At 57.8% G+C, this 26,571-nt stretch overlaps 1 protein-coding gene across 2 annotated transcripts in view; it reads left to right on the top strand.

The window, feature by feature from the left end:
* Positions 1–26,571, top strand: part of Arhgef10l (Rho guanine nucleotide exchange factor (GEF) 10-like) — a 120,966-nt gene that overhangs the window by 60,876 nt on the left and 33,519 nt on the right. Inside the window, exons 9-21 of one of the 2 annotated variants that reach the window (XM_013035155.1) lie at positions 1,772–1,878; positions 4,420–4,497; positions 5,271–5,450; positions 6,666–6,782; positions 7,769–7,861; positions 9,142–9,315; positions 12,627–12,772; positions 13,515–13,529; positions 13,758–13,939; positions 17,033–17,148; positions 17,341–17,468; positions 18,605–18,705; positions 24,033–24,154. In XM_013035155.1, coding sequence (XP_012890609.1) covers positions 1,772–1,878; positions 4,420–4,497; positions 5,271–5,450; positions 6,666–6,782; positions 7,769–7,861; positions 9,142–9,315; positions 12,627–12,772; positions 13,515–13,529; positions 13,758–13,939; positions 17,033–17,148; positions 17,341–17,468; positions 18,605–18,705; positions 24,033–24,154 — 1,559 coding nt within the window. The remainder of the gene's footprint in view (positions 1–1,771; positions 1,879–4,419; positions 4,498–5,270; positions 5,451–6,665; positions 6,783–7,768; positions 7,862–9,141; positions 9,316–12,626; positions 12,773–13,514; positions 13,530–13,757; positions 13,940–17,032; positions 17,149–17,340; positions 17,469–18,604; positions 18,706–24,032; positions 24,155–26,571) is intronic. The other variant, XM_013035162.1, reaches the window with a different exon arrangement.

Here is a 26,571-nt window from a genome sequence, read left to right as displayed (position 1 = left end):
ACACACACACACACACACACCACACACACACACACACACACAGGCCTGGAAGGGGAGGAGGAGGTCAAGGCAGGTTGGCAGGACTCTATGGGCCTTGTTGGACATAGGAAGGTCGTTTAGGTTTTAGACAGATTTGATTAATTACTACTTGTTACCATTCATTCAGTACACCCCCCCCATTCCTACCCCCACCCCCACCCCCCGTTTTGTTTTTTTTCCGGGCCTGAGGCTTGAACTCTGGGCCCGGGCACTATCCCTGAACTACAGCTTTACTACTGGCTTTTTCTGTTTAAGTGGGAGATAAGAGTTTCATGGACTTCTGGGCTGGGCTGGCTTCACACTGTGATCCTCAGATCTCAGCCTCCTGAGTAGCTGGGATGACAGCCGTGGGCCACTGGTGCCCGGCTACCTCAGTCTCATGACTCTCAGTGGCACTGTCTCCCAGGACACAGCGAGGCTGGCTGACTCGGTGGTGTGTGGGAAGAGGCTGTGTGGCAGGTGTTACTCTTGGGGCTGAGGTGGGGCACAGTCAGCCCTAAGTGCAGAGCTTGTGGCTAGGCCATCATACTGATCCGAGTCTCCTCTGGGCCCTGGCCTCCTGGCTGTGACCTGGCCCAGTCCCTCCTCTGGAGGGGTGGTCAGAACCCCCACCTGGGGACGGAGTGGGCATGCCCGCTGTCTGGGGCCGCCTTTGGGGGAGCCTCCAAAGAAATGAACAGGCCTGGCGGCCAGGGACAGCTTCTGGGACCTCCTCCCCCACCCACTGACTCTGGCCTTTCCTAAAGTGACCCTCCCACATGGTGTTATTAATAGCCGGGCAGGGCTCAGATCCCAGGCCAAGAATGTTACCCAGCAGTGTGTGGGGGAAGAGGAAGCCTCGGAGCCAGCGGCTGGGGTGGGTGCACAGAGATGCCCTGGGCATCATGGGGGCCAGGCAGGAGGGCCCCCGCCACTCCCTCCTCCACTCCTACCCCCACCCCGTCATCCGCTACCCCTCCTCCTCCTCCATCTCCTGCTCAGGTAAGGGTCCACCACGGATGCCTGCTCCCCCAGCCACCGCCTGGGCGGCTGGCACTTCTTCTTTTCTCCGCCCTCCCCCACCCCACCTCCCCACTTCCTGCTCCCTGCAGAGGCCATGTGCCAGGTCCCATCTCCTGGTTCCTGAGCCTCTGTGTGTGTGTGTGTGTGTGTGTGTGTGTGTGTGTGGTTGGGGGGGGGACAGGGGACTTGGATCCTACAAGGACAGGCCTGGACTCTCCTCTGAGAGAGGCTGCCATCTGTCCCAGTGTGGGGACCCCTCCCACGCCCCCCACCGACTCAGGCCCAGGACTCTCAATCAGATTCTAGGCAAGCGTTGTCCTTGGGACCTCTGCATTAAAGGAAAAAATAAAATAAAAAGAGGGTGTAGCACAGATCTGTTCTTCTCGGGACTTGTGTCCCTCCCTATTTTTAGTGCTGGGGACAGGGATACGGTGGCTGGCCTTGGCCGGGCCGGTGCAGGCAGGTCCGAACAGGGAATTCAGGCAGGGCTGGTCCCGAGATTGAGGCCGGGTTCTGTTCCTGCCGGGTGGCTCATTCTCTCTTCCGCCATCCCTGAATCCCACGGCATGTGAGTGCTCCTGGGTGATTCCAGGCTCCTGGGGCAGCTGGGAGACTGGCTTCAGCTCCTCAGGGCCCAGGACTGGTCTGGGTGGCTCTCAGTTCCCTGGGGCCTGAGCAGGCTCTGCTATCCTCACCTGAGCTGCTGCCCCCGGCCCGTCCGACTTCCCAGGTGACTCGGAGGAGGAGGACATGGGCCTCCTGGAGGTCGGCGTGACAGACATCAAGCCCCCAGCCCCGGAGCTGGGCCCCATGCCCGATGGCCTGAGCCCGCAGCAGGTGTGTGGGGAGCAGAGCGTGGGGGCCTGTGGGTGGGGGAGGGGGAGGGCAGGGGGTGTCTGGGTCTTGAAGGGGCAGTGACAAGTGCGGTTCCGTTCCACATTGTTGTTTTGGGGGAGGGCGAGGTCCCGGCATCTGGTGAGTTTGTCTCTGGGCCCCAGGACAAGCAGAGCAGGTTGTTGGTGAGGTGTCCTTTGAAGAAGGGAATGGGACAAGTAAAGCCTGAAGCGTGCTGACCTGTCCAGCTTGGGAAGGACTGCCAGGCGTCCACATGTGCAGGCCAGGGGCTCCTGAGTCCATTACGGGCGTCTGCTGGGAGCTGTGGTGGACGCCAGCTGCATTTCACAGAGCAAGACCAGGCAGCCGTGGCCGGCTGGAGACCCTGGCCAGGTCACGATTGACCCTCTCGGTCTGGATGGGAGAGGTGTCTGTCCGCAAGAGCACGGCCAGGGCTGTGGGGACAGAAAATCCTGATGTCTGGCCTCAGGATGACAGGGCCACACCGGCCTCATCCCTGCCCACAGCCTTCAGCTGGGGTGGCAGGGAGCGTGCCCCTCCGTGGATGCTTGCTGGTGGTGGCATGCAGCATGCTTCCTCCCCTGGCCTCAGGGTTGAGGTCCACAAGTATGTGGCTCTGAGAGGCTCTGGGTGTTGCTCATGGTTTTCAGAGAGCCAGGCTGAGCCTGGACTCCCCACTTTCAGAGTCTCTCTCTCTCTTTCTCTCTGTCTCTGTGTCTCTGTCTCTGTCTCTCTCTTACCCCTGGGGGCCCCTTCCTGGATCAGATGTTCTAGTGACCCCAGACCCTTGGCTCTTGGCAGAGGACAGTTTCATATCTGCTAGGGGACAGTTGACAGCTTTGGTTATGGAGGCTCAGGGTTCAACCAGCATGTGTTGGGCAGAGGCCAGGGGAGCGCTGAATGCCCTGGGGTGCCATGGACAGCCCCCCGGAGTTACTCAGCCCAAGTCCAGGCACTGAGGCTCAGGATTCAGCTCCACATGGGCACTGCCCGGAGTGGAGTGGTTGGTGCCACAGCCCCAGCTTGTGCGATGTGGGGGGGGGCATTTGTGGGAGCGGTGGGAGGAGAGGATGGGTGGCTAGAGTTGGCGGAGGGAGCTGGGCTGTGGCCGCGGGGCCAGGACTGACATTCTCAGGACAGCCAGGACAGGGAAGGGAGAGGAGAGGAGAGGAGAGGTGGCCGCCCAGCCCTTGGTGCAGATGGACAGACTGCACTCACATAAGACATCTTTGTGGGAGCACTCAGCCTGGCCCAACCCAGCACTGAGAAGGAGGGGGGAAGAGGGGGGGAGAGGGGAGGGAAAGGAAGGAGAGAGAGGGGAGGGAGAGAGGAGAAAGAGAGAAAGAGAGAGATAGAGGGGGGAGAGGGGGGCAGAGAAAGAGAGAGAGCACGCGCGAGCCAGTCCTAGCACTCAGGGCCTGGGCTCTGCCCCTGAGCTTTTCTTGCCTAAGGATCACACTCTACTGTTTTGTGTTTTTTTTTGGTACTGTTGTGGGGCCTGAACTCTGGGCCTGGGCTCTGTCCCTCAGGTCTTCAGCTCAAGGCTAGCGCTCTACCACTTGAGCCACAGCACCACTTCTGGCTTTTTTCTTTTCTTTTTGCTTACGTGGTGCTGAGAAATGGAACCCAGGGCCTCAGGCATGCAAGGCAAGCGCTCTACCACTGAGCCACCTTCCCAGCCCCACACTCTACCATTTGAAGCACAGCTCCACTTCTGGCTTTTTGCTGGTTAATTGGAGATAGGAGTCTCATGCCTTTTACTACCTGGGCTAGCTTGGAACAGCGACCCTCAGATCTCAGCTGTCTGAGTAGTTAGGATGACAGGCGTGAACCCGGCTCCTGAGGGACGTTTTAAAGGCGGATGCCCAGGTCACCTCAGGACCAAAGGACTCACAATGTCCGGTGGGGGGGGGCAGGCAGGTGGCAGGATGTTTTAAAGGTCCCACGTGATTCCACCATGCAGCAAAGTTTGTGACCTATGACCGTGCCACGCCCGGGGGAGCGAGGGAGAGGGTTACCCTGTACCTGAGCCGGTGCTGGTCGGCAGCACTGAGGGGCTTGGTGCCCTCTGGGCTGGCCTGATGCAGGCTGGGGGAGGGGGCGGTGAGGAACATGGGCGGAAAAAGGGAAGGGAGATGAGATGGTCAGGGAGGGATGGTACCCACCGGCCGGCCTGTCGGAGAGGTGGTACCGCTGCATTCCCCCCTGCCACACTGTAGGTGAGGCTGAGACTTCATATCCGCCTAAGATGGAGGTGGAGGAGAGGTGGTGACTTCCCCTCCCTGGGTGTATGTGAGCGGAAGCCAGCAGGATCTGCTCTCCTTCCTTCCCCGGGGCCTCAGCCTGGGCAGCATGGTGTTTCTCCCTGGGGTCCATGAGTGGCTGTGGAGCCCCTGTGTCCTGTGGCTGCAGTGTCCCTTCCTGTCCCCCCTGCAGTTCCCCCCCCACTCAGTAGCCACTGTGCCCCCCCCCCCATGCAGCGTGTCCGCTGGCCCCCTGTGTGACTGTAGCTCTGCCTGGCAGGTGGTCCGGAGACACATCCTGGGCTCCATTGTGCAGAGCGAGGGCAGCTATGTAGAGTCGCTGAAGCGGATACTCCAGGTGCCTCCTTGGGTCTCGCAGGGTCTCTGGGGGCAGGGGAGGAAGGAGGGAAGGGGGACACTTCCTAAGGAGCATTTGGGAAGGGGACCCCACGCTGGCCTTGTTTGGGGGGGGTCGGCAGGAGCTCCAAATGGGAGGGTTCAGGTAAGGCTTCCCCGGGCCCCCGTGTTCATGCTCATGGCTAGTAATGAAATTGGGATTCCCCCAAATGAGAGCGTGGAGGCAGGGCGGGCCTCTTTCATGCCCAGAAAGGTGCTGTGTCTTCCTGGCCACGCTGGGACCCCCCCCCCGGGGCTCTGCAAGGCGGGGATGGGGGGTGAGAAGCTCCTGGTTTCTCACGGGGATCACTAAGCCCACATGAGTGCCATGTGTCCTGGGTGTGCTGCCCTGGCCTGGGGTTTGAACCCCTGACTCCATGACTCTTCCCGCTGCCAGTGTGAGGCCACCTCTCTGAGCTGGGCCTGCTAGGAGGGTGGCACTCCCTTGCACAGACACCTCTGGGTGTCCCCAGCTGGCCAGCCCCTCCCTCGGGGCTGCCTCCCTAGCACAGAACACAGAAAAAACCCTCCTGCTCCCCGAGACCCAGCTTAGCACAGAAGTCCCAGGGGCCGTGGTGGGCTGAGAGAGAGGAGAGGGGCATTGCATTCACGGAGAACCTTCCAGAAGGATGCGTGAGGAGGGAGGGTGTCTCTCCACCCTGCAGGAAGGTGTGTGTGTGTGTGGGGGGTGTCTGTCGCGTTCCCTCAGCCCTGACGGCCCCCGGCTCCCTGCAGGATTACCGCAACCCTCTGATGGAGATGGAGCCCAAGGCGCTGAGCATCCGCAAGTGCCAGGTGGTGTTCCTCCGGGTGAGGGAGATCCTGCACCTGCACTCCATGTTCCAGATCGCCCTGTCCTCCCGCGTGGCCGAGTGGGACTCCACGGAGAAGATCGGGGACCTCTTTGTGGCCTCTGTAGGTGTCCCCAAACACTTTTCATGGCCTCCCGCCCTGGGTAGAACCACAGCCAGCCTGACCTCAGAGGTCATGTGATCCAGTCTCCCTCCTCTGCTGGGGCCACTTGCCTGAGCCAGGGGGGCCGGAGGGCAGCAGGGCCCCCAAGTCTACATGGGCTATGCTGAGGGTGGACGCGGCCCCTCGGAGTGCAGAGATGGCCTTGGGGAGGACCTCCAGGCCGAGCGCAGCCACCACCTGGCTTGCCCAGATGGGGAACCCCCTGGGATACCAGTGGCCTCCAGCCACCTAGACTACCCTCACCCAGCACTCAAAGAGCGATGGGCTGCTGGCGGACAAGCTGGCTCAGGCAATGCTCAGGGTCCCGGGGGCGCTGGAGAAGGAGGCTGGATGGTGGCCTAGGAGGTCAGGTCTGGTCTCCCGAGGTCCTGGCCCGGGTTTGGGATCTCAGACAGGTCTAGCGGCCCCTCCGGTCTCTAGGGCCTGAGAGGGGTGCAGGGTGTAGGGAAGGCCAAGCCAGCTAAAAGAAAAAAAGATCAGCCGGGCGCCGGTGGCTCACACCTGTAATCCTAGCCACGCAGGAGGTTGAGATCTGAGGATCACAGTTCAAAGCCAGCCCGGGCAGGAAACTCCATGAGACTCTTATCTCCAATGGACCACCAAAAAGCTGGAAGTGGAGCCGTGGCTTAAGTGGTAGAGTGCTAGTCTTGAGCACAAAAAAAAGGAAAAGAAGAAACGTTACAGGACAGTGCCCAGGCCCTGAGTTCAAGCCTCAAGATGGCATATATATATATATATATATATATATATATATATATACACACACACACACACACACACACACACACACACACACACATATATACGTATAGTCTTGAAAACCTCAGGGTTTGGTAGATCCTCTGAATGGACAGCATCCTTGGCTGGTGTGTCTGAGGGGCTGTGGCAAGGAGGGTGGGTGGGTTCCATGCCTACTGCCCTGCCTTCTACAGCTCAGCTCTAGAGGCACCACTATGGTGAGAGCTGGGGGCCCTGTCCAAGAAAACACATATAAAGCAAATAATATCCCCTCCCTCTGTGATCTTGGGGTGATTTCTGCTTCTTCAAGCCCAGATTCCCTCCCCAAACAGAGCGGCAGGTCAGCTGCCTCACAGGTTTGCTGCCTGCCCCACAGTAATGACACCTTCCCCCCCCCCCCCCCCCACTTCTTTACAGTTTTCCAAGTCCATGGTGCTGGACGTGTACAGCGACTACGTGAACAATTTCACCAACGCCATGTGCATCATCAAGAAAGCCTGCCTCACCAAGCCAGCTTTCCTCGAGTTCCTCAAGGTGGCCCCGGGCTGTCCAGGCCGCTGACCAGGGCTGGGCTGGGGGAGGCTGAGCACATGGGAGGTACACGTCAGCCCGGAACTTGATGTCACAGCTGTGACCTGCACCCCTGTCCGGCCCCTTTGGGGATGCCTCAGTTCTGTGGGGGAGAAACTACTTCCTGATCCCTGGAGGGGGCAAGGATGAGCTAAAGGCTCTGTGGGAGGCAAGGGTCCCCGAGCCGTGCAGCCGGGAGGGCAGGCCTGCGAAGCCCCGTAGGGGGTGTGCGGGCTCCGGCTTGCAGCTCTGGGGCCTATGCTCCTGGCAGGCTGGGGCTATGGCTAGGGCCTGAGGTTCCCTGTTTGAAAATGAGGAGGGTGTCTCCCCAGGTCCTGGGTGTCAGTCACTTGGGAGGATGGAGGCTCAGGGCTATGGTTAGCTTTGGGGTCTGTGAGGGGCTATAGTCAGATTCCCCAGATGCTGGAAGAGGAGCAGGTGAGGTCAACAGAGCCCTGGCTGCTGGGAACTGGCATCCGTGGAGGACACGGATGGGTGGATACTAGAGACTCGGTGGGAGCCTCCGGGTCTGACTTCCATTGGGTACTGGAGGCTCAGCGGGGAGCTCGGGGACTAACTTGCCCTGGGTACGGGGTCTCAGTGGGAGCCTCAGGGAGAGATTTGCCCCAGGTACTGGGACTCAGTCAGTGGGAGCCTCAAGGACTGACTTGCCCTGGGTACTGAGGGATTAGTGGGAAGCTTGGGGACTGAGTTTCTCCGGGTACTGGGGGCTCAGTGGGAAGCTTGGGGACTGAGTTACTCGGGGTACTGGGGGCTCAGTGGAAAGCTTGGGGACTGAGTTACTCCAGGTACTGGAGGCTCAGTGGGAAGCTTGGGGCTGAGTTGCTCTGGGTACTGGGGGCTCAGTGGGAAGCTTAGAGACTGAGTTGCTTTGGGTATTGGGGGCTCAGCAGGAGCCTCGGGGACTGACTTGCCCTTGTCCTCCCCAGCGCCGACAAGTGTGCAGCCCAGACCGCGTCACCCTCTATGGGCTGATGGTGAAGCCCATCCAGAGGTTTCCACAGTTCATCCTCCTGCTTCAGGTACTGCCAGGGGTTCGGCTTCTGCCTGGCCTGGGGGTGGGTGTGGGTGGGCACGGATGATCAGGGCTTGCCTGGGGGCAGTCAGAGTCCTCCCAACCCCCACGGTGAGGCTCTGGCCTCACCTTCCTCCTGCACTGCAGGTTCCATGGCATGTTGGGTCCTTCTGCCCAGAGCAGGCAGCAGTCGGTGACAGCCACAGGGCCCTGGGACCCGAGGGCCTTAGCTGCCAGTGGAGGGACGGTGGCATCTTGGCCTCTGTTTACTCACCAGTGAGTGGTCATCAGTGCATCAGCGCCGATGAGTGCTTTTCCGTATTTGCCACCAGTGGACCAGTGCTGAGCGGGGGACCTGGGGCGTCCCCTTCATGCCGCAGTCCCCACCTCCCCCTCCGCCAGCTCTCCTTCTGTGCCAAGGAGACTGTGTCCATTAAGCCCCGTCCCGATGCCCCCCAGCCACCCCGCCCTCCCTGTCCAGCAGCCCTGTCCTGCCCACTGAGCCCAGGGATCCTGCCACTCTAGGAGCCTCCTGCCTGCGGAATCTCGCAGTGTTTGTCTTTTCGTGAGGATGTTGTATCCTCAGGTTTATTCGCCTTGGCATGATGTCAGAATTTCCTTCCTTTTAATTTACTTATTTATTGTTCTTTAAAAATTTTGTGCTGGTCCTGAGACGTGAACTCAGAGCCTTGTTCTCTCTTGGCTTTTTTTTTTTTTGGCTCAAGGCTGTTGATCTCCCACTTAAACCACTTCTGGCTTTTTTTTTTTTTTTTCCTTTCTGGTTTATTGGAGGTAAGAGTCTCACACACTTTCCTGCCCTGCCTGGCTTTGATCCCTGATCCTCAGATCCCAGCCTCCTGAGTAGCTAGGATGACAGGCCATCTGTACCTGGTGATTTCTTTCCCTTGTTGAGGCCTGTGTGTGTTTGAGTGTATAGAGCAGCCACGTTTTACCCCCACCCCCCAGCTATCACTCAGTGGCCATCTTATTTTGGCCGTTGTGAGTCGCACTGCTGTGGGCACGGTGGATGGATGTCTCTAAGAGCCCTTGTGATTTCAGTGCTGTTGAGGTTATACTCTGCGAGGCACACAATGATCTTATTCTCTTCATTCATTAGGAGCCCCTCTGGGCTATTCTATGCCCAGTACCAAGCTGCACCCTTCAGACCTGGTCTGTGGGGGTGGTGTGGGGGCATAGCTTTGCCCCAGGCCAGAGAAGGCCTCTGTGTGTGTGTGTGTGTGTGTTTGTGTTTCCGTGTCCCAGTCTTGGCTCATCTCTGTCTGGTAGGACATGCTGAAGAACACCCCCAGGGGCCACCCGGACAGGCTGTCTCTGCAGCTGGCCCTCACGGAGCTGGAGACCCTGGCTGAGAAGCTGAATGAGCAGAAGCGACTGGCTGACCAGGTGGCTGAGATCCAGCAGCTGACCAAGAGCGTCAGCGACCGCAGCAGCCTCAACAAGGTGAAAGCAGCCTCCCCTCCCCCCGCCCCCTCTGCCTTCCCCACCTGCGAGGTTCCGATGTTCTCAGAGAGAGGGGCAATCTTTGTTTCTCCAAGCCCACTGCTCTGGTCTCCCGGTTCAGATTCTCACCTGGAGCCCACATTTATCGCTGCACATGCTATTTTAGGGTACAGGCAGATCTTAGTTAAACAAGAGGCTCAGGGTTTAAAATTCAGCTATTTTTTGTGCCACGGGTGCTTGCTGTCTGGCATCGGGGGACAGCCTCAACCTCTCTGAACCTCACTTGCATCCTCTGGTAGGAGGAGAATTCAGTAGCATCAGACAGCCAAGGTAGCTTGAAGATACATGAGGAGGAGGACCAGCCCCTTCCAAGAGCCCTTAGTAGAGGAAGAAGAGAACGGAGGCCATGGTCTGCTGTGGTATTGGCCTACATTGGTACAGCTTAATAAAAGCAAAACAAAAGCCCTTAAAATGCGCAGATGAATATTCAGAGAGCCCTAGTTTTAGAGCACAGGCCACCTCACCACAGCTCCTGTTTGCCTCCCACCCCATCCCGGCCTGCAGTTCTGGACCCCTCTCCCTCCCTCTGCGCATCCGCTGGCCGTTGGAGGGGGAGGGGACCTGCCTCAGCCTGTGGGAAGGCTGTCTTTGTGTCAGCCTGTGGGAGGTTTTCATGTCTTCCGAGGGGGAAATCGAGGAGCCCTCTCCTCAGGTACGAGGCCTCGAACACAGGACTTCCTGTTCTCCCTCGGCTTTTTTGCTTAAGGCTGGCACTCTACTGTGGAAGCCACACCTTCAGCCTGGCTTTTATGCTGGTTAACTGGAGAGGAGATGGAATCTCTCAGGTTTTCTGCCCCCCCAGCTGGCTTTCAACCATGACCCTCAGATCTCAGCCTCCTGAGCTGCTGGGATTACAGGTGTGAGCCTCAGGTGCCCCTTGCCTCTCTGTAGGGTCCTGAGGCTGTGGCTGGCTGTTGCAGAGAGGAGCAGGGAAGAGTTCTGCAGTGTCCGGGAGGACGGCTGGCAGCCCCGCTCTTATGCACCACAGTTGCCAGTGCAAAGAGCTCTGCGGCTGGCACCACTAGGCCCACAGGCCCGCGGGGCAGGTGTCCCTTCTTCTTAGGTCCCTGTCAGGCTGCAGATGGACTGTGGTCTCTACACAGTATTTCTAAGATGAGGGAAGTCATTGGCAACCTTTAAAAACTGAGAGATTTTCCACAAGATCCTGACTGGCAGATGCGTGGGGCTCACGTGAGAGCGGCTGCCCACATCCCTCGGATTCCTCTCCCCACTAGCGCCACCTGCTGGCTGGAAGCCCTCTGGGTTTGCTCCCCTCTGTTCAGGGGCCCAGAGCTGGGGATGAAGACTTGTGTGTGTGTGTGTGTGTGTGTGTGTGTGTGTGTGCGCACGCATGTGCATGTCCCTGTCCATTCAGGACTGTTCACGGTGTTGCCCACTTCACCATCCTGTCCTGAAAGCCCGCAGGTTTGCAATGTCTCTGGAGGGCAGAATCCAGCCCAGGATGGCTACCGATGCCATTCTTCATGCCTGGGAGGTTTTCCTTTCATTCGCCCCCAGCTCCCCGTGTGGGGTACTTGGGGGTCTTTTCCTCTTTGGTTCACACACCTGTGAGCTGAGCACATGCAAAGGAGATGGAGAGATACATCCCTGGCTCTGTCCCCTGGAGACCTGTTGTTGGTACGTGGTGGCGGCTGGCTGGAAGTCAGGGCCACCGGATTGACACTGAGGAAGGCAGGCCCTGCAGGCCTTGAGCCTGTTTTCACCTCTAGCAAGGAGGGCTGAGCTGGACAGCGGTGAGATGCTGAGGTGGTGGTCACATGTGGTATCCCCCTCGGAGCTCTCCCGGGACAGTCCTGACCAGTGAGTCATTCTCCCTTCGTCACCCAGACAAGCAGAAATGAAACTGGGCGTAGCCCGAGCCGGAATCGTGCCCCTATTTCAAAAGAGCTGATTCAGGAGCCCGTGGAGGGACCGTTTGGGCAATATCCGTTTTTTTCCCTCTCCTATTCTTGTCTTTTCAAAGAAATCCCTGTGAGCCAGGAGGGGAGGGCGCCCCTGGCAGCGTCTGGCGGAAACCCTCTGCCCTCAGGACCCTAGTCAGGTTTTCCTGAGCCTCTGCATCTGGCTCAATTGTGCAATCGGGGTGAGCGCCGCGCTAGCAGCTGTGAGCGATCTGGGCCATCCCCGTTCCTGTCATGCAATGCCCTGTCCACCCTGCAGGGGGCAGCACCTGCAGCCTGTCACTTTACCTATGATATCTCCTCGGTTGATCCTTGTGTATCTCCAGGAGGGCAGAGCATCCTCTTTTGGGTAGGCTTTAGGTGGCCTTTCCCATCTGATAGGGAAAGAAGAAAAGAAGGAAGGGAAGGAGGGAGGGAGGAGAAACGACGTCTGTTAGAGGCACAGCTTTTGGCAATACATTTTTCTGGACCTCTCTCACCATCCCTGTGTTTCCCAGCCCTAGCGGGTTGGCGGGGCTGGTGTGAGCAGGTGAGGGTGGAGCTGGGGCTCAGAGCCTGTCTCTGTAGGTCAGGATGCAGCATGACGCAGTGAAACCATCACCAACAGCGCCCCCAGGCAGATGCCCGGGGACACCCCCAGGCAGAGGCCCGGGGAGTCTGCGGTGTGCTGAGTGCAGGGCTGGCTATGCAGGACTCCTTTGCCCTCCTGGGCTGCGCTCAGATTGCCCCTGTTCTAGGCTTAATGTGTTGCTGGTGGCATCTTGAAATTCCTAACTGCTTTTGAGCCTAGGCCTGTGCTTTATTGAGTAACTAAGTCCCAGACTTCAGTGATGCCCAGTGCCTCCCCAGCCCCGTGGCTTCTGCCCGAGGGCTCTGGGGTGGTAGAAATGCCCAGAGCCAGCCGGAGCCTAGGCTGGGACAAGGGGGTTCTTTCTTAGGTTTAGGGGCCCATGGGCCTTTACTTAATAAAGCCCAGTTACTTAACACAGTCACTCCAGTGGCCTCAGCTGCAGAGGGCAGGCTCTGCCTTGGCGGCTGGGGAAACTGAGGCTCAGGCAGGCAAAGGGTGCTGCTAAGGGGACCCAGCCGGTTGGGTATTTGGGATTCCCAGGGCCTCCCCCAAGCAGAGAACCTGGCAGGTGCCCCATGGCCTCACTGTACAGAATGTACGGTCACCCCAAAACTGGAGGTCGCTTTAGCTTCTCTGCTTCTCAGCCTCACTCTCCTCCTTTCTAAGGCAGAAGGTTCCAAGTCTCTGGAACCTTCTGTGAGGTTTGCATAGCCGTCTAGGCCCTAAACTGATGTGGCTCCTCCCTGCCCCTCCTCCAGCTGTTAACGTCTGGCCAGCGGCAGCTGCTCCTATGTGAGACGCTGACGGAGACGGTGTACGGAGACCGAGGGCAGCTGCTCAAGTCCAAGGAGCGCAGGGTCTTCCTGCTCAATGACATGCTGGTCTGCGCCAACATCAACTTCAAGTAAGGGCTGGCCCGGGCTAGGGAAGTGCCGGCCTGGGCCTGGGCCTGGGCTCGGGCGCGGCCTAGGGTAGCCTGGAGCAGTGTGGGCCTGGGTCCACCCGGCCAATTCACTTGCATGTGTGCCTTTAGGTATCAGGATGCACCCCAGATCTCCAGTTGTGACACCCCCTCCCCCCAGTGGGCTCTTGAGCGCTTTAGAACATTCTGGAAAGGGCATGACGGCAGCAGTAGCTGAGGTTGCTGCTGGGTGCAGGGCAGAGGGCAGGGGGTGGGGCTGGGGCTTGTGTATTCCATGTAGCACCACAGAGCAGGTTTAGGGGCCACCTGGCGCCAGGTCACAGGTCCTGGCAGGGGAGCGAGCAGGTAGGGTGGATGTTTCTCCCACCCCAGGACCACGCATCTCAGGTCCCCTGTATGTCCTTGGCCCTCATGCTGGCCAGGGTTAGGTGTGGTATGTGAAGTGGGGTCCTAGGGGCCTAGTCCTGGGATACTGGTTAGTGGGATAAGGGCTAAGTCACTTAATCTCGCTGAGCAGGGCTGTCTGGAGAGAGAGAAAAGCAGGCCCAGTCCAGGGGGACAGGTCCTCCCCCCACAGTTGCTCTGTCTGTCCATACCTGGTCCTGTGGGCCTCATCTGCTCCTCCCAATATCTACCCCTCCGGATGTGCAGCCCAGGGCCACCCCTACCGTCCTCAGAAATGGCTCCACCCCAGTAACCACATTCCTTATTGTCTTTTCCCCAGGCCGGCCAACCACAGGTAGGTGATTTGGGGCTCAGGTGCTTGGAGCATGTGGTTCTGGCTCTGGGGCTGAAGTGCTCGGCCCCAGCGAGGGTCCCTGGGCTGCTGTGGCTTGGTTCTGGCCTGAGGTCTTGTGCTTGGGCTGTGTGGAGCCTGGTTGAGCTGGGGTGCTGGGGTACGGCGCTGTGTTGCCTCTGGGCCCGGGGCATGGCAGGCGCTCAGAACTTCTCTCTTCTGTCCTGGCAGAGGCCAGCTGGAGATCAGCAGCCTGGTGCCCCTGGGGCCCAAGTACGTGGTGAAGTGGAACACGGCGCTGCCACAGGTGCAGGTGGTGGAGGTGGGCCAGGACGGTGGCTCCTACGACAAGGACAACGTCCTCATCCAGCACGCGGGTGCCAAGAAGGCCTCGCCTGCCGGCCAGCCCCAGAGTGAGTGCAGCCCCTCCCCCGCCATGGGACCCCAGGGCCCACCTGTGGGCACAGGCTGACCAGCGCCCCACGCCCTGCCAGCTCTCCCCGCCCCGCCCGTGGCTCGCCAGCGGCCTGCAGAGAGCTCCCCCCCCCCAGGCGCCTCAGGCAGGGGGCTCCTAGCTGCGCCCAGGGCATCGCCTGCACACTGTCCTCCTTGAGCTCCCGGGGACCCTGCTGTCTGGCTCCGCCTGGCTCCCGTTTCCCTGAGACCCCTGCCGGGCAGCGCCTGACCCTCTGCTCTCTGCCTCCGCATGGCTGCCCTGTTGTGATCCCAGGAGGCTGCAGTGGCCGCCTGGCTCCTGTCCCCCTCTCCTCTCCTCTTCACTCCACCACGTGGCATCAAATCTGTGTGCCTCCCCCGCGCCCCCGGTGCCTCCCCTTGCTCTTGGAATAGAGGTCCCATGCCCACTTTGAATGTCCCTCCCTTCCCCTCCCTTCCCTCTCCTCCCTTCCCAACCACTCTCCCCCTGCTGGGGCCTCTGGGGGCCCCCTGCTCCCGTGGAAACAAGGTCGTAACCTTGCCTTTTCCCAGAACACCCTCCTGTCCTCACACGTCTGCCTGTGTCCTACTCAGGGCGGCTTTCCTGATGGCTTCAGGCTCTAGGCTGTGTTTTTCTCATGATTGGCTGTGATTCTAACCTTGCTTGGAGCCTGGGGTACCAGCGAGCTGAGCCACAGGGCTGGCAGGGCTGGCGGAGTGCCGTGCCCAGACACACCTCCATAGGTGCTTGCATCTATCTTCTGCCCTGCCCACTTGCTGTCTGACTGGTGTGCCGGGAGGTCCTGTGGGCTTGGAGGGAGCGCATGGCCGGCCACCTGCTCTGACTGTGGCACCCACTGGCAGACCTGGGAGGTGGAGAGAGCGGTGTCCCCCCCCCCCTCGGCCCCTTGCTCTGACTCAGACTTTCTGTAGCTAGAGCCCCTGGTGTACTGCCGGCCCCCCCCCCAAAGTAGAAACACCTTCTTATTGAACCCCGGTAGGTTTCGGATGGGTTTTTATTATACCATTATTCAAATACATACACATAGAAGGCTTAGGGTAATCAGCTCCATATGTTTAGAACCCTTAAACAACAATAAAACCCAAACAAAACCACAAATTAGACACCAAGTGACGGGACAGTAAAATTCCCATCAACGGCATTAATTTAATGCGCTGGCGGATGGCGTGTTGCCGATTGTAAATGGCTCACGCCACGGGCGCGGCTCTGTCACGGTGCGGGGTCCCCATTGTCCCCCCGTCTGTCCAAGGGGAGGGGTACACTGGGGCGGCTGCACCCACGTGGTCCCCCCAGGTCACTGTGGAGCCCCTCCTCACCCTCCCTTTGGTGTCTGTGATCTGTGACAGTGCAGGTGTGTCCTGTCCAGGTAGTCCCCACGCAGGTCCAAAGACACCGTGATGGGGCTTGCTAGACATCAGCTGGCGGTGAAATGCCCCCTGGCCACCACTGCCCAACAAGAAAGCAGCCCAGACTTCTTATTTTCTGTTTTGTTGTTTGTTTCTCCAGTCCTGGGTGCTGTCTGAGCCTCTTGGTGTTCAGGGCTGGCATTCTACCACTTGAGCCACAGCACTGTTTCCAGCGTTTCCTGAGTAGTTTATGAAAGTTAAGAGTGTCCCAGACTTTTCTGCTCGGGCTGGCTTCGATCCACCATCCGTAGATCTCAGCCTCCTGCGTAGCTAGGATGACAGGCGTGAGCCATGGCCGCCCATCTAACAGCCCGGATTTCTGGCGTGGTGTGTGTCTGTCTCTTACTGGCCATCATCATCATGCTGCCATTCTCCCTGGCATGGTCATCAGAGATCTGAGGCCACTCACCCTGCCCCACTGGCTCATCACCCAGTATCTTTCTCCCAGCACCTGGTTGTTATTGGCTGTGTTTGTGCCTCCACCTCCCCCCCCTTCCCCCTAGGCTGTAAACTCCATAAGAGCAGAGATCCCACCTAGATGGTTTACGCACGAGTGTGTGCGTGCACTCTAGAACTAGAGTTTGAAGTCAGGGCCTGGATGCTGTTTCTTCGTTTTTTGTTTTCTTTTTTCACTTGCGGCTGGTGCTTTACCACTTAAGCCACAGCTCTACTTCTAGCTTTTGCTCGTTTATTGGAGACAAGAGTCTCCAGAGACTTCTTTTTTTTTGGGGGGGGGTCCAGTCATGGGGCCTGAACTCTGGGCCTGGGTGCTGTCCCTCAGCTCTTCAGCTCAAGGCTCGCGCTCTACCACTTGAGCCACAGCGCCACTTCCGGCTTTTTTCTTTTTGCTTATGTGGTGCTGAGGAATCGAACCCAGGGCCTCAGGCATGCAAGGCAAGTGCTCTACCACCGAGCCACCTTCCCAGCCCTCGAGAGACTTCTCTACCCAGGCTGCCTTCAAGCCTCAGTCCTCCCATCTCAGCCTCCTGTAGGAGCAGATTTACAGGCATGAACTACTGACACCCCTCTTCAGTGTGTCTGTTGAACAGCTTGCTGTTTGTGAGCTTCCTTGAGCCACAGTATCTTTGCACATGCTCTTCTCCATGTTGCCTGTGCCTGCCACTTCCTGGCCCCATGCAGGCTCCTCAGCTCTTCTAGGCATACCTAGTTCTCTGTCTTATGATCTCCAAGACCCTCTACAGACCCACTGTGACACACTCCCATGTTACCCAGGCACACACGTCTCCCAAACCTGGTTCTGTTCTCTTTTGAGTCTCCAGTGCTGCTTCTCTAGGTCCACAGTTGGTAGTATTCCCCGTGAGTAGGTTGCGTGGCTTCTTTTTTTTTTTTTTTGTCAGTTGTGGGGCTTGAACTCTGGGCTTGGGTGCTGTCCCTGAACTTTTCAGCTCAGGGCTAGCACTTTACTTCTTGAGCCACAGCGCCACTTCTGGTTTTCTGGTGGTTAACTGGAGATCAGTCTCATGGACTTTCCTGCCTAGGCTGGCTTTGAACCACGATCCTTCGATCTCAGCCTCCTGAGTAGCTAGGATGACAGGTGTGAGCCACCAGTGCTCAGCAATTGCTCGGCCTCTTGTGGGCGCCTTCCCCAGCCTGGAAGCCGAGCTGGGTCTCTTCTCTGCCAGACAAGGTGTACCTGGGGCCCCCGCGCCTTTTCCAGGAGCTTCAGGACCTGCAGAAGGACCTGGCTGTGGTGGAGCAGATCACGCTGCTTATCAGCACGCTGCACGGCACCTACCAGGTAGGCGGCAGGGGGGCAGGGCTGCGCTGGGGGACCTGGCTCCGAGGCCGCAGACTCTGCACAGCCTGTGGCCCGCGTGGCGGGAGAGGCGGGGAAGGAAGCTGGCTCCTTGGAGGAGAGGAGGGCCGCCGGCGGGTCCTTCCAGGGGTCTGCTATGGCTTGTGGTGACCTCCTGGGCCTTTCCAACCCTAGAACCTGAACATGACCGTAGCTCAGGACTGGTGCCTGGCCCTGCAGAGGCTGATGCGGGTGAAGGAAGAGGAGATCCACTCGGCCAACAAGTGCCGCCTTCGGCTGCTGCTTCCCGGAAAGCCTGACAAGTGAGCTGGCGTCGGAGGGGAGGGCGCGCGCATGCGTGGAGGTGCCCGGGGAGGGCGCCCGGAGCGTCCTGCCTGTGACAGGAGAGGGTGCTGGCTCCTGACGGGCCCTGCCTGGGGCAGCACGGGTCCACAGCGGATGGTCATGAACACGTAGTCAAGTGGAGGTGTGAATGGATGAACAGAAGTATGGGTGAATGGATGAATGAATGAATAGATGGACGAATGAATGACTGGATAGATGGATGAATGATTGCATGGGTGAATGGAAGGAAGGAAAGAAGGAAAGAAAAGAGGGAAGGAGGAAGGATAGTTGAGTGGCCTGTGATTTCCTGGGTCCGCCTGGGCCTCGGTTAGGCTCCGTGGACACTGCCATCTGCTGTTCCATTTGTGTAGTGCCCTTTCTGCTCACCTCAGCTTTGGTGCTCCCAGATGCTCCCCAAGGACCAGGCCTCACCCTCAGCACTGCCTTGTTCCCAGAATGCCCACACATAGCAGGACCCCACTCTGTGCAGAATTGATGCCGGATCCAGCTGACCACCTGGGCCGTGGGGAAAGACATCAGTCTGGTCCTCCTGTGGTTCTGTGGGCAGTCCCACTGTCCCCCCCCCCCCCCGGCCCCAACGGATGAGGAAGACGAGGCCGAGAGTTAGACAAATGGCCTGGGGCTCATAGTGCAAGGATGGGGTTGATTCTGGAGCCCAGCAGTACAGTGAGAACAAGGGGGTGGGGAGGGGGAGGAAGGGGAGAGGAGAGGGGAGCCTCCAGGTCTGGACCCGGCGTGGGGCTTGCACGCAGCTCTGTGGTCTCAAACTCTAACCAGCTTGGGCCGCTTCCCCACGGGGTTGCCTTGCCCCACCCCCAACCCCGCTTTCCACCCTATCCTGCTCAGCATCCTACAGGGCTCTGGATGCTGTCCTGCCTCCCAGAAGAGGTCCTAAGGACTTCAAAGGGACCCCTGCTGTCCTAAGGCAGACACCCCTGCAGAGCCGCTCTGGCCTGCATGCTGGGCACGGACACCCGGGGTCTCTCCCTTCTGATGGGAGGCCGCCCGGGCCAGCAGCCGGCAGGGACTGTGCAAGGCAGGGAGCGGAGGTACAGGGCCCTCATGCCTGCCGCCCTCACCCCTCTCCCCACAGATCTGGCCGCCCCATCAGCTTCATGGTCGTCTTCATCACCCCCAACCCCCTGAGCAAGATTTCCTGGGTCAATCGGTTGCATCTGGCCAAGATCGGACTCCGTGAGTACAACCCAGAAACCTGGAGAGGGGGTGGGGGGGTGAGGCTCAGGGGTGGAGTTCAGGGAGTGTCCAGCCCACAGGGGTCAGTGAGCAGGCAGGAGGGGGCTTCTGAGCTGGGGAGAAGCAGCTGGGGCCAAGTGCTGGGTCCCCAGGCTCTGCCTGTGCTATTGGTGGGGTCATTTGCTCTTTTTAAGCCTCAGTTTTTCTGCCTGAACCACGGTTAGACTCAATGGAAGTGAAATAGGATTCTAGGGCCAGGCAGAGGGTGTGTGTGTGTGGGGGGGCCGCTGGGGGTTTCCTGGTGGGTGATAAGAATGTTCTAAAACTAGTGGTGATGGCTGCCACCCCCAAATAAAGCAGTGGGGTGTACACATTTATGGTCACCCTCATTCTATCTCAATAGAACTGTTACTCCCCAAAATGATATAGGCTGAACACAGATGATTCTCAGACAAAGACTTCTTTTTCTTTATGTTTTTGCTATGCACTCATGAATACCAACTCAGGTACATATCTGATATTTATTTACCAGGGATTCTGGTGTATCAAGCCCTTTCCTAAATGTTTCACTTTTTTGGGGGGTGGGGGGTGGGATGGTCTTAAGGCTTGAACTCTGGGCCTGGGTGCTGTCCCTGAGTTTTTTGTTTTTTTGCTCAAGGCTAGTGCTCTACCACTTGAGCCACAGCTCCATTTCCAGTTTTCTGGTGGTTAATTGGAGATTAGAGTCTCACGGACTCTCCTGCCTAGGCTGGCTTGGAACTGTGATCCTTAGATCTCAGCCTCCTGAGTAGCTGGGATTATAGGCGTGAGCCACTGGTGCCCGACACATTTCACATTTTGTATTTACAAGGAGATACGTTGGTTTTGAACCTCAATTTTCACCACTGACAACTGTGAGGCCCAGAGAGGGGCAGTGACTTGTGTGTAATCACACAGCAGGAGCTTGGGCAGTCTGACCCCTCAGTCCAGGCTTGCTCCCGCGGGCTGGGAGGAGTGGGGTGGGGGAACCGGCCCCCCACACTCCTGATGTTGTGATAACTTCCTTGGCCAATTTCTGAATTCCGTCAGTGCCGCAGGGGGCAGTGAGCTCCTGTTCAGTGATCCTAGCCAATACGGAGACAGTTTGGCTTTCCTTTATGGTTTTGGTTTGAGGCTGATCTTTTTATTTTAGATAAATAATTATCTCTAATAGGTTTTAAAACCTTTCTGGAATGAATTCAGGACCGGTGGTCACTGGCCTTTGTTAATTAAAAGCCTTATTGATTGCCTGGGCATCGTTGGCTCCCTGTAATCCTAGCTACTCAGGAGGCTGAGAGCAGGAGGACTGTAGTAGCACTAAGCTAGCTCAGGCAGAAAAAAGTCCTTGAGACTCCATCTTCAATTCATTGGACAAAAACCAAGACTGGCGGCATGGCTCAAGTGGTCGAGTGCCAGCTAAGCACAAATGAGGCCCTGAGTTTAAAAAAAAAAACAACAACCATACTGTAAAAACAAAAATGAAGACAAACCCATTGATTGTATCTGTGCAGTAATTTTAGGCATGGAGAAGAGCAAAGCTAAAAAAGCCAGAAGGGTTTTTGTTCCTAAGGAACTTGAGAACTTTACAAGGGGGGGCAGCTGGATATTAACTGGGTGGTGAGTGGAACTGGGTCACGTGACTGTCACTGAACATGGTGGGGGGTGGAGGGGGAAGGTGGAGGAGGGCCGTTCACAGGGGGCCTTGGAGAGGGTGATCCAGGCATGCAAACTGCAAGTGCAAAGGTCCTGAGGCCAGGACTAGCGGGGCGATCAGAGCTGCCAGAGCTGGGGAACAAGAAGGAGAAGAAGCAGGTGGGTGGATCAGAGGTGGCAGAATTTGTGGTGAGCCTACTGGGAAAGCTATTTATTGCAGCAAGAGAGCAAGGGAGGCGTTGGAGGAGTGGGTGGTGGGTGGCAGAGGGGGCATGGAGGAGGAGCCGGGGGTTCTGGAGGAATGGGGGCCACGGAGTTTCTACTCAGCCGGACCCCTGGGATCTGGAGCCGAGGTTGTTCTGGGCTCTCTGGGTGACCAGGAACCCTCTGGAGAGGGGAGGAAGGTCTCTGAGCACAACAGCTGCCCTGTCCTGGCAGAGGCCTTGGAATTTTGGCCCTCAGAAAGGCTCAGGTGGCGCCCCACAGGGCTGGGGGGGTCACCTGCAGTGTTCACCGCTGCGCAAGCTCTGCGGTGGGCAGGGCCCCAGGTCCCGTGCACCTGCTCTCCAGGCCCATAAATCTCCCGGATCAGATGCTCTGCTGAGCCGGGCCAGGCCTCGGGGGCCAGGAGTTGTTTGTGGCGGCCAAACCACTTTCGGCAGCCTAATCTCTGCACACAGTTTCACTGCAGCAGAAGTTTTAATGGGAAGAGGAGTCATTTGAAATCTTATTTGAATGCCTGGGTCCCCCTGGGGCTTGAATAATTTGTTCTTTTTATTTTGTTACTTTGTGTGTGTGTGTGTGTGTGTGTGCATGCACGCACGTGTGCATTTTAAATCTGCAGTGCCTGTGGGAGGGGGAGAATAATATGAGCCTGTTAGAGATAGAATATGTTAAGAACATTTATTCACCAAGGATGGTACTCCTTTATTGTGTTTTATTATTATTATTATTGGTACCTTTCTTCCTGACTATAGCGTAATCCGTTGAAGACGGCGGGAGGAGAGGGCCGGGAGGGGATTTGCCAGGGGCATTGGGGAGTCTGCGCACATTCAGGGTGGGCGGGTGCTCGTGGGGTTGGACGAGATCTCAAACGATCTCATGTTCCTCATTATGGTGGGGTCATGGGCCCACAGGAGGCATTAGTGGTGGTGTTGGTGGGGGGCTGGGACTGTGCATTGGGAAGTGGGGATCGTGCGGGGGCCTGAGGCAGGTAGCTCTTGTTCTCTGGGGTGGCAGAGCCTGGCTCTGACTTTACCCCGGTGGGGAGGCCAGGCCCCCAGCAGCACTGTCACCCTCAGGATGGGACGGAGAAAGGAGGGAGAGGCCCCGCCCTGCTGGGCCTCCAGGGCTGTCAACGGAGCCTCTCTGTGGCGGTTTGGGATGTGGGGAGGGGCCTCCTTGGGTTTGGGGATTTTGAGAAAGGCCACCCAGGCTGTGTCGTCTGGTAGCTGTGACGGTGAAGGCCCCGCACTGGAACGGAGTCAGGGTTTGGGACACGGCCAGTCAAGGCCGCGGGAGCAGGGCCGTGCCTGAGGAACGCAGCTGGGTGTATCAATATAGCAGAATAGCATTTGCACGTGTGGGAGTACTGAGGCTCGAACTCAATGCCTGGGTGCTGTCCCTGAGCTTTTTGTTGCTCGAGGCTTGCATTCCACCACTTGAGCCGCAGCTCTACCGCCAGCGTTTTGCTGGTTGACTGGAGATGAGTCTCCTGGATTTGTAGACCTGGGCTGGCTTCGAACCACGGTCTTCAGATCTCAGCTCCCCAAGTAGCTAGAATCACAGGCGTGATCACAGGCTTTCTATCAGCAAAATATTCACAGCCTCTGTCTCTCTGTTTCGCCGGCCTGCGATAGCCTAGGCCTCATAGGCATGTGTTCATAACAGTTACCTTTTTTTTTCTACAAAAGCATCAGGTTTAGAGAGGTTAAGCACTGACTTTGGTGTCACACAGCAGGCTGGAGGCTGGGTGAGGATGAGCCTAGAACCCTTCTAGGAAGGCAGAGGGGAATGGCTCTGGGGCTGGGTGGGTGGGGCTGTACCCTGGGGTTGCTCCTCTGCTCCTGGGGGTGAGAGAAATGGTGTGCTGTGCTCAGCTGGCACTGAGCCGCACCGATGGCCCCTTGGAGTCCCAGCTGAACTCAAGCGGGAATTGTGACACCACGTTCCCCCTTCAGTGCCCCTCAGAACAGCTTCCCGGCTCGGCCTGGGCCTGGTGCTGTGGTTTTGCGTCAGGAATAATGGTGGCCACCGCTGTAGCAAGAGCTCTGTTCTTTTACTTTTTACATTCCCAGTCACAGGCAGGGGAGGGGCCACCTGGAAGGAGCAGGTCAGATGATTAAAAAAGTGTGTATGATAATAAAATGCCAGGGCTCCATGGGCCGTGTGGGCGCCGCTGGGCTCATGTGTGTGCCGGGAGGCTCTGCCTGGGGCTGGGTCCCCGGGGTGTGCACAGCTCTCACACCCAGAGGAAGGCCGGATCCCAGGGAAGAGCACTGGGCAAAGCCTTCCATGGCGTCAGGCCTCCCTCAGTCTCTGCTTCCCCCCCCCCCCATGGTGATGAGGGTGGGGGAGGAGGCCCCTGGTTCCTGTGGGGTCCGGGATGGAAAGAGGTGACATGTCAACTGTCTGCCGTGGGGGTCTCCGCCTGTCATGGAAGTCTTTCCCCTTTGCGTGGCGGGGGCCATGGTTTACGGGACAGTTTCTGGGGTCTGGCGGGTGGAGGTAATCGTGGGCCATGTTGGAGATTGTTTCCGGTGGTCAGCGGCTCAGCCAGGAGTTGGGACCTGTTGGAACTGACCACTGTGGATGTCCATCCCCACCTCTCACTCCAGCCCCACTGGCCAAGACGCAGGTGGCCCAGACACCATCTTTGTCTGGTGGCAGCGGCCTCTCTCAGGTGATCATCACGAGCCTGATGCAGGCTGCCTGCAAAGTGACCCCTCCCCACATCTGTCTAGCCCAGTGCCAGCCTCCAATAAAGGGAAGTCATAGCCAGGCCCCGGTGGCTCACGCCTGTAATCCTAGCAACTCAGGAGGCTGAGATCTGAGGATCACAGTTCAAAGCCAGCCCCGGCAGGAAAGCCCATAAGACTTGTACCTCCTACTAACCATCATAAAACTAGAAGTAGAACTGTGTCTCAAAGTGGTAGAGCACTAGCCTTGAGCACAAAAGCTCAAGGACAATGCCCAGGACCTGAGTTCAAGCCCCAGAACCAGCCCCCCCCAAAAGTTCATAGCCTGGTGCCCGTAGCTCATGCCTATAATCCTAGCTACTCAAGAGGCAGAGATCTAAGGATCACAAATTAGAAGCCAGATGGGGCAGGAAAGTCCACGAGACTCCTGTCCCCAATAAACCACAAAGAAGTTAGAAGTGGAGCCGTGGTTGAGGGCTAGCCTTGAGTATAAAAGCTCAGAGACAGCACCCAGGCCCTGAGTTCAAGCCCTAGGACCAAACAGACACAGACATAGACACACACACAGAGACACACAGAGACACACACACGTGTGCAAGTCAGGCTGGCAGCAGCGCAGGGTACTTCTTTGTCGTGCTAGGGTCTGGCCTGCGGGGCCTGCAGCCGCTGCCGCTCCCCCTCCCTGCCTGCTTGGCCTCTCCCTTCCGATCAGCATCCCTTACCTCCTCCTCGTCGCAGGTGAGGAGAACCAGCCAGGCTGGCTGTGTCCGGACGAGGACAGGAAGAGCAAAGCCCCTTTCTGGTGTCCCATCCTGGCCTGCTGTGTTCCTGCTTTCTCCTCCCAGGCCCTCAGCCTGCAGGTGAGTGGACCTCCTATGCCCCAGGCCTGTGGCCCCATGGGGGGGGGGAGACCAGTAATTAGGCAGTGCTGAGCGCTGCCAGAGAGGCCTGGGCTCCTGTTCTAGCTCTTCAATGCCTTACTCATACACACAGCCTCTAAGGGGGGCAGGTGACCTGCCTGGCTCACAGGACCAGCTTGGGTCAGGAGAAGGGGAAATGCCATTATCTTGAGATAACAAGTAGCAGTGATCTCATGAGTTGAGGGCAGGACTCTGTCATGTACCCAGGGGGCTGTGCCTGAGTTTGTGGTGTGAGAGTCTTGGTTAATGCCAACTGGGCGAGAGCGGGCACACAGCTACGCTGCAGGCATCACCCCGCCTGCTGGGCGCAGGGCGGCATGCTGACCCAGTGCCTTGTCATCATCTCTTCTCTTCATGGGGATCACAAACCACTGAATGGTGCACAGAAGCTCTGTGGGTTTCATGGATTAGGAGAGATGAGGTCTAAGATGGGTGATGTCATTTAGCAGCTCAAATCTTGTTCCTCCTGATTCCGGTCCCCTGTGGTCTTTGCTCTTCACAAGCTCAGCCCCCACCGTCCTCTGTCCCCTGTGTCCTGCCAGCTCCCACGCCTCCGCACAGAGCCTCTGTCCTCCCCCACGCGATGAGGACATCTCAGCTCTGGGGACAGGAGAGCGAGCATGGACCCGGCACACATATTATCCGGTCCCCGGAGGCTGGCTGGCGGGGTGGGGACTGAGGTTCTAAGCAGCCCAGAGGATGCCCTTGAGATGTAAGCTCACCGTTTGTCACTGTGTTCATGGGTCCACACACAGAGAACTCTTGAGCACCGACTGTGTGCTAGCTCCTGAGAATGCATGTAGCGTTCACTCTAATTGAGATAGACAGGTAACAGAAGGGAACAGAAGAGAGTAATGTGTGTTACAAAGACTATCAATACCAGCTGGGTACCAGAGGCTCACGCCTATAATCTGAGCTAGTCCAGAGACTGAGATCCGAGGATGGAAATTTAAAGCCAGCTGAGCAGGAAACACCATGAGACTCTTCTCTTCAGTGAACCACCAGAGAGTTGGAGGTAGAGCTGTGGCTCCTGGCAGCCAGCCCTGGAGGAGGTGACTTTCTAACTGAGACTCACATGGCCAGAAGGACTCAGGGGAAAGTTTTCTAGACAGATCAACACAGAAGGCCCCAGTGGCTTCAGCCAGTGAGCAGGTTCGGCTGCCTGTTAGGGTGAGCTGGAGATGTCTCGGTCTGTGTCCTGCTGTTGTAGCAGCTTCCCTGAGGCGGGGTGACTTAACAAACAGCAGCCGTGTATTCGGCTCACGTTGGGGGAGGCTGGTGTCAACATCTGGGGAGGGCCCACCCTGCTCGAGGGTGGAAGGGCAGGGGTGTGTGCGTGTCTGTGTGAATCCCAGAGGACACAGGCAGATCCAGGATTTTTCAGGAACCCATGGCCAGGGTCATAGCATCCATCCATTTACCAGGGCAGAAGCTTGGTAGCCTAGTTTTCTTTTAATGGCTCCCATCTCTTAATCCTCTTACAATCACAATTAGGAGGTGTGCACTGGAGGGAACATGGAGGCAGCAGCAGCAGGCAGTGGCTGGGTGTGCTGGGTCTCCCAGCCCCACAGGATGGCATTCTCATTCATCTTTTTGAACCCTTTTGAGTCCTCCTGTTTGTGTGTGAGAAGGATGAGAGGGCGTGGGAGGCTAATGAGAGGGGCCAGGGACATGTTTAGTGTGGAGGTGGGGGCGGGGAGAAGCCGAGTCAGGGAGCTGAGGCTGGGGCTGGGGAAAGGGGAAAAGGGGAGAGGTGAGCTCTGGCTTCTGCTTCTGCAGTTTGAAACAGGCACCAGCCAGGCCCCGGTGGCTCACGCCTGTCATCCTAGCTACTCAGGAGGCTGAGATCTGAGGATCGCGGTTCAAAGCCAGCCCAGGCAGGAACATCCGTGAGACTCTCATCTCCAGTTAACCACCAGAAAACTGAGAGTTTTCTGTGGCTCAGTGGTAGAGCACTCACCTTGGGCTGAAGAGCTCAGGGACGGTGCCTAGGCCCAGAGTTCAAGCTCCAAGACCACCATCAACAATAAAAGACAAAAAAGAATGGTACCAGGTTGGGAAGGTGGCTCAGTGGTAGAGCGCTTGCCTTGCATGCATGAAGTCCTGGGTTCGATTCCTCAGCACCACGTAAGCAAAAAGAAAAAAGCCAGAAGTGGCACTGTGGCTCAAGTGGTAGAGCGCTAGCCTTGAGCTGAAGAGCTGAGGGACAGCGCCCAGGCCCCATGACTGGACCCGCCCCCCCAAAAAAAAGAATGGCACCAAAAAAAATCTCAACAATAAAAGTAAATAATAACTTAATGTGACACTTTAAAAAGAAAAAGATTCTCTGGGCACATCCCTGGTCTGTGATAGTTGTT

The sequence above is a fragment of the Dipodomys ordii genome, unplaced genomic scaffold, assembly GCF_000151885.1.
Source record: "Dipodomys ordii isolate 6190 unplaced genomic scaffold, Dord_2.0 Scaffold6, whole genome shotgun sequence".
Taxonomy (NCBI): Eukaryota; Metazoa; Chordata; class Mammalia; order Rodentia; family Heteromyidae; genus Dipodomys; species Dipodomys ordii.
The sequence above is the reverse complement of the archived record's forward strand: the minus strand, read 5'-3'. Positions and strand labels throughout refer to the sequence as shown.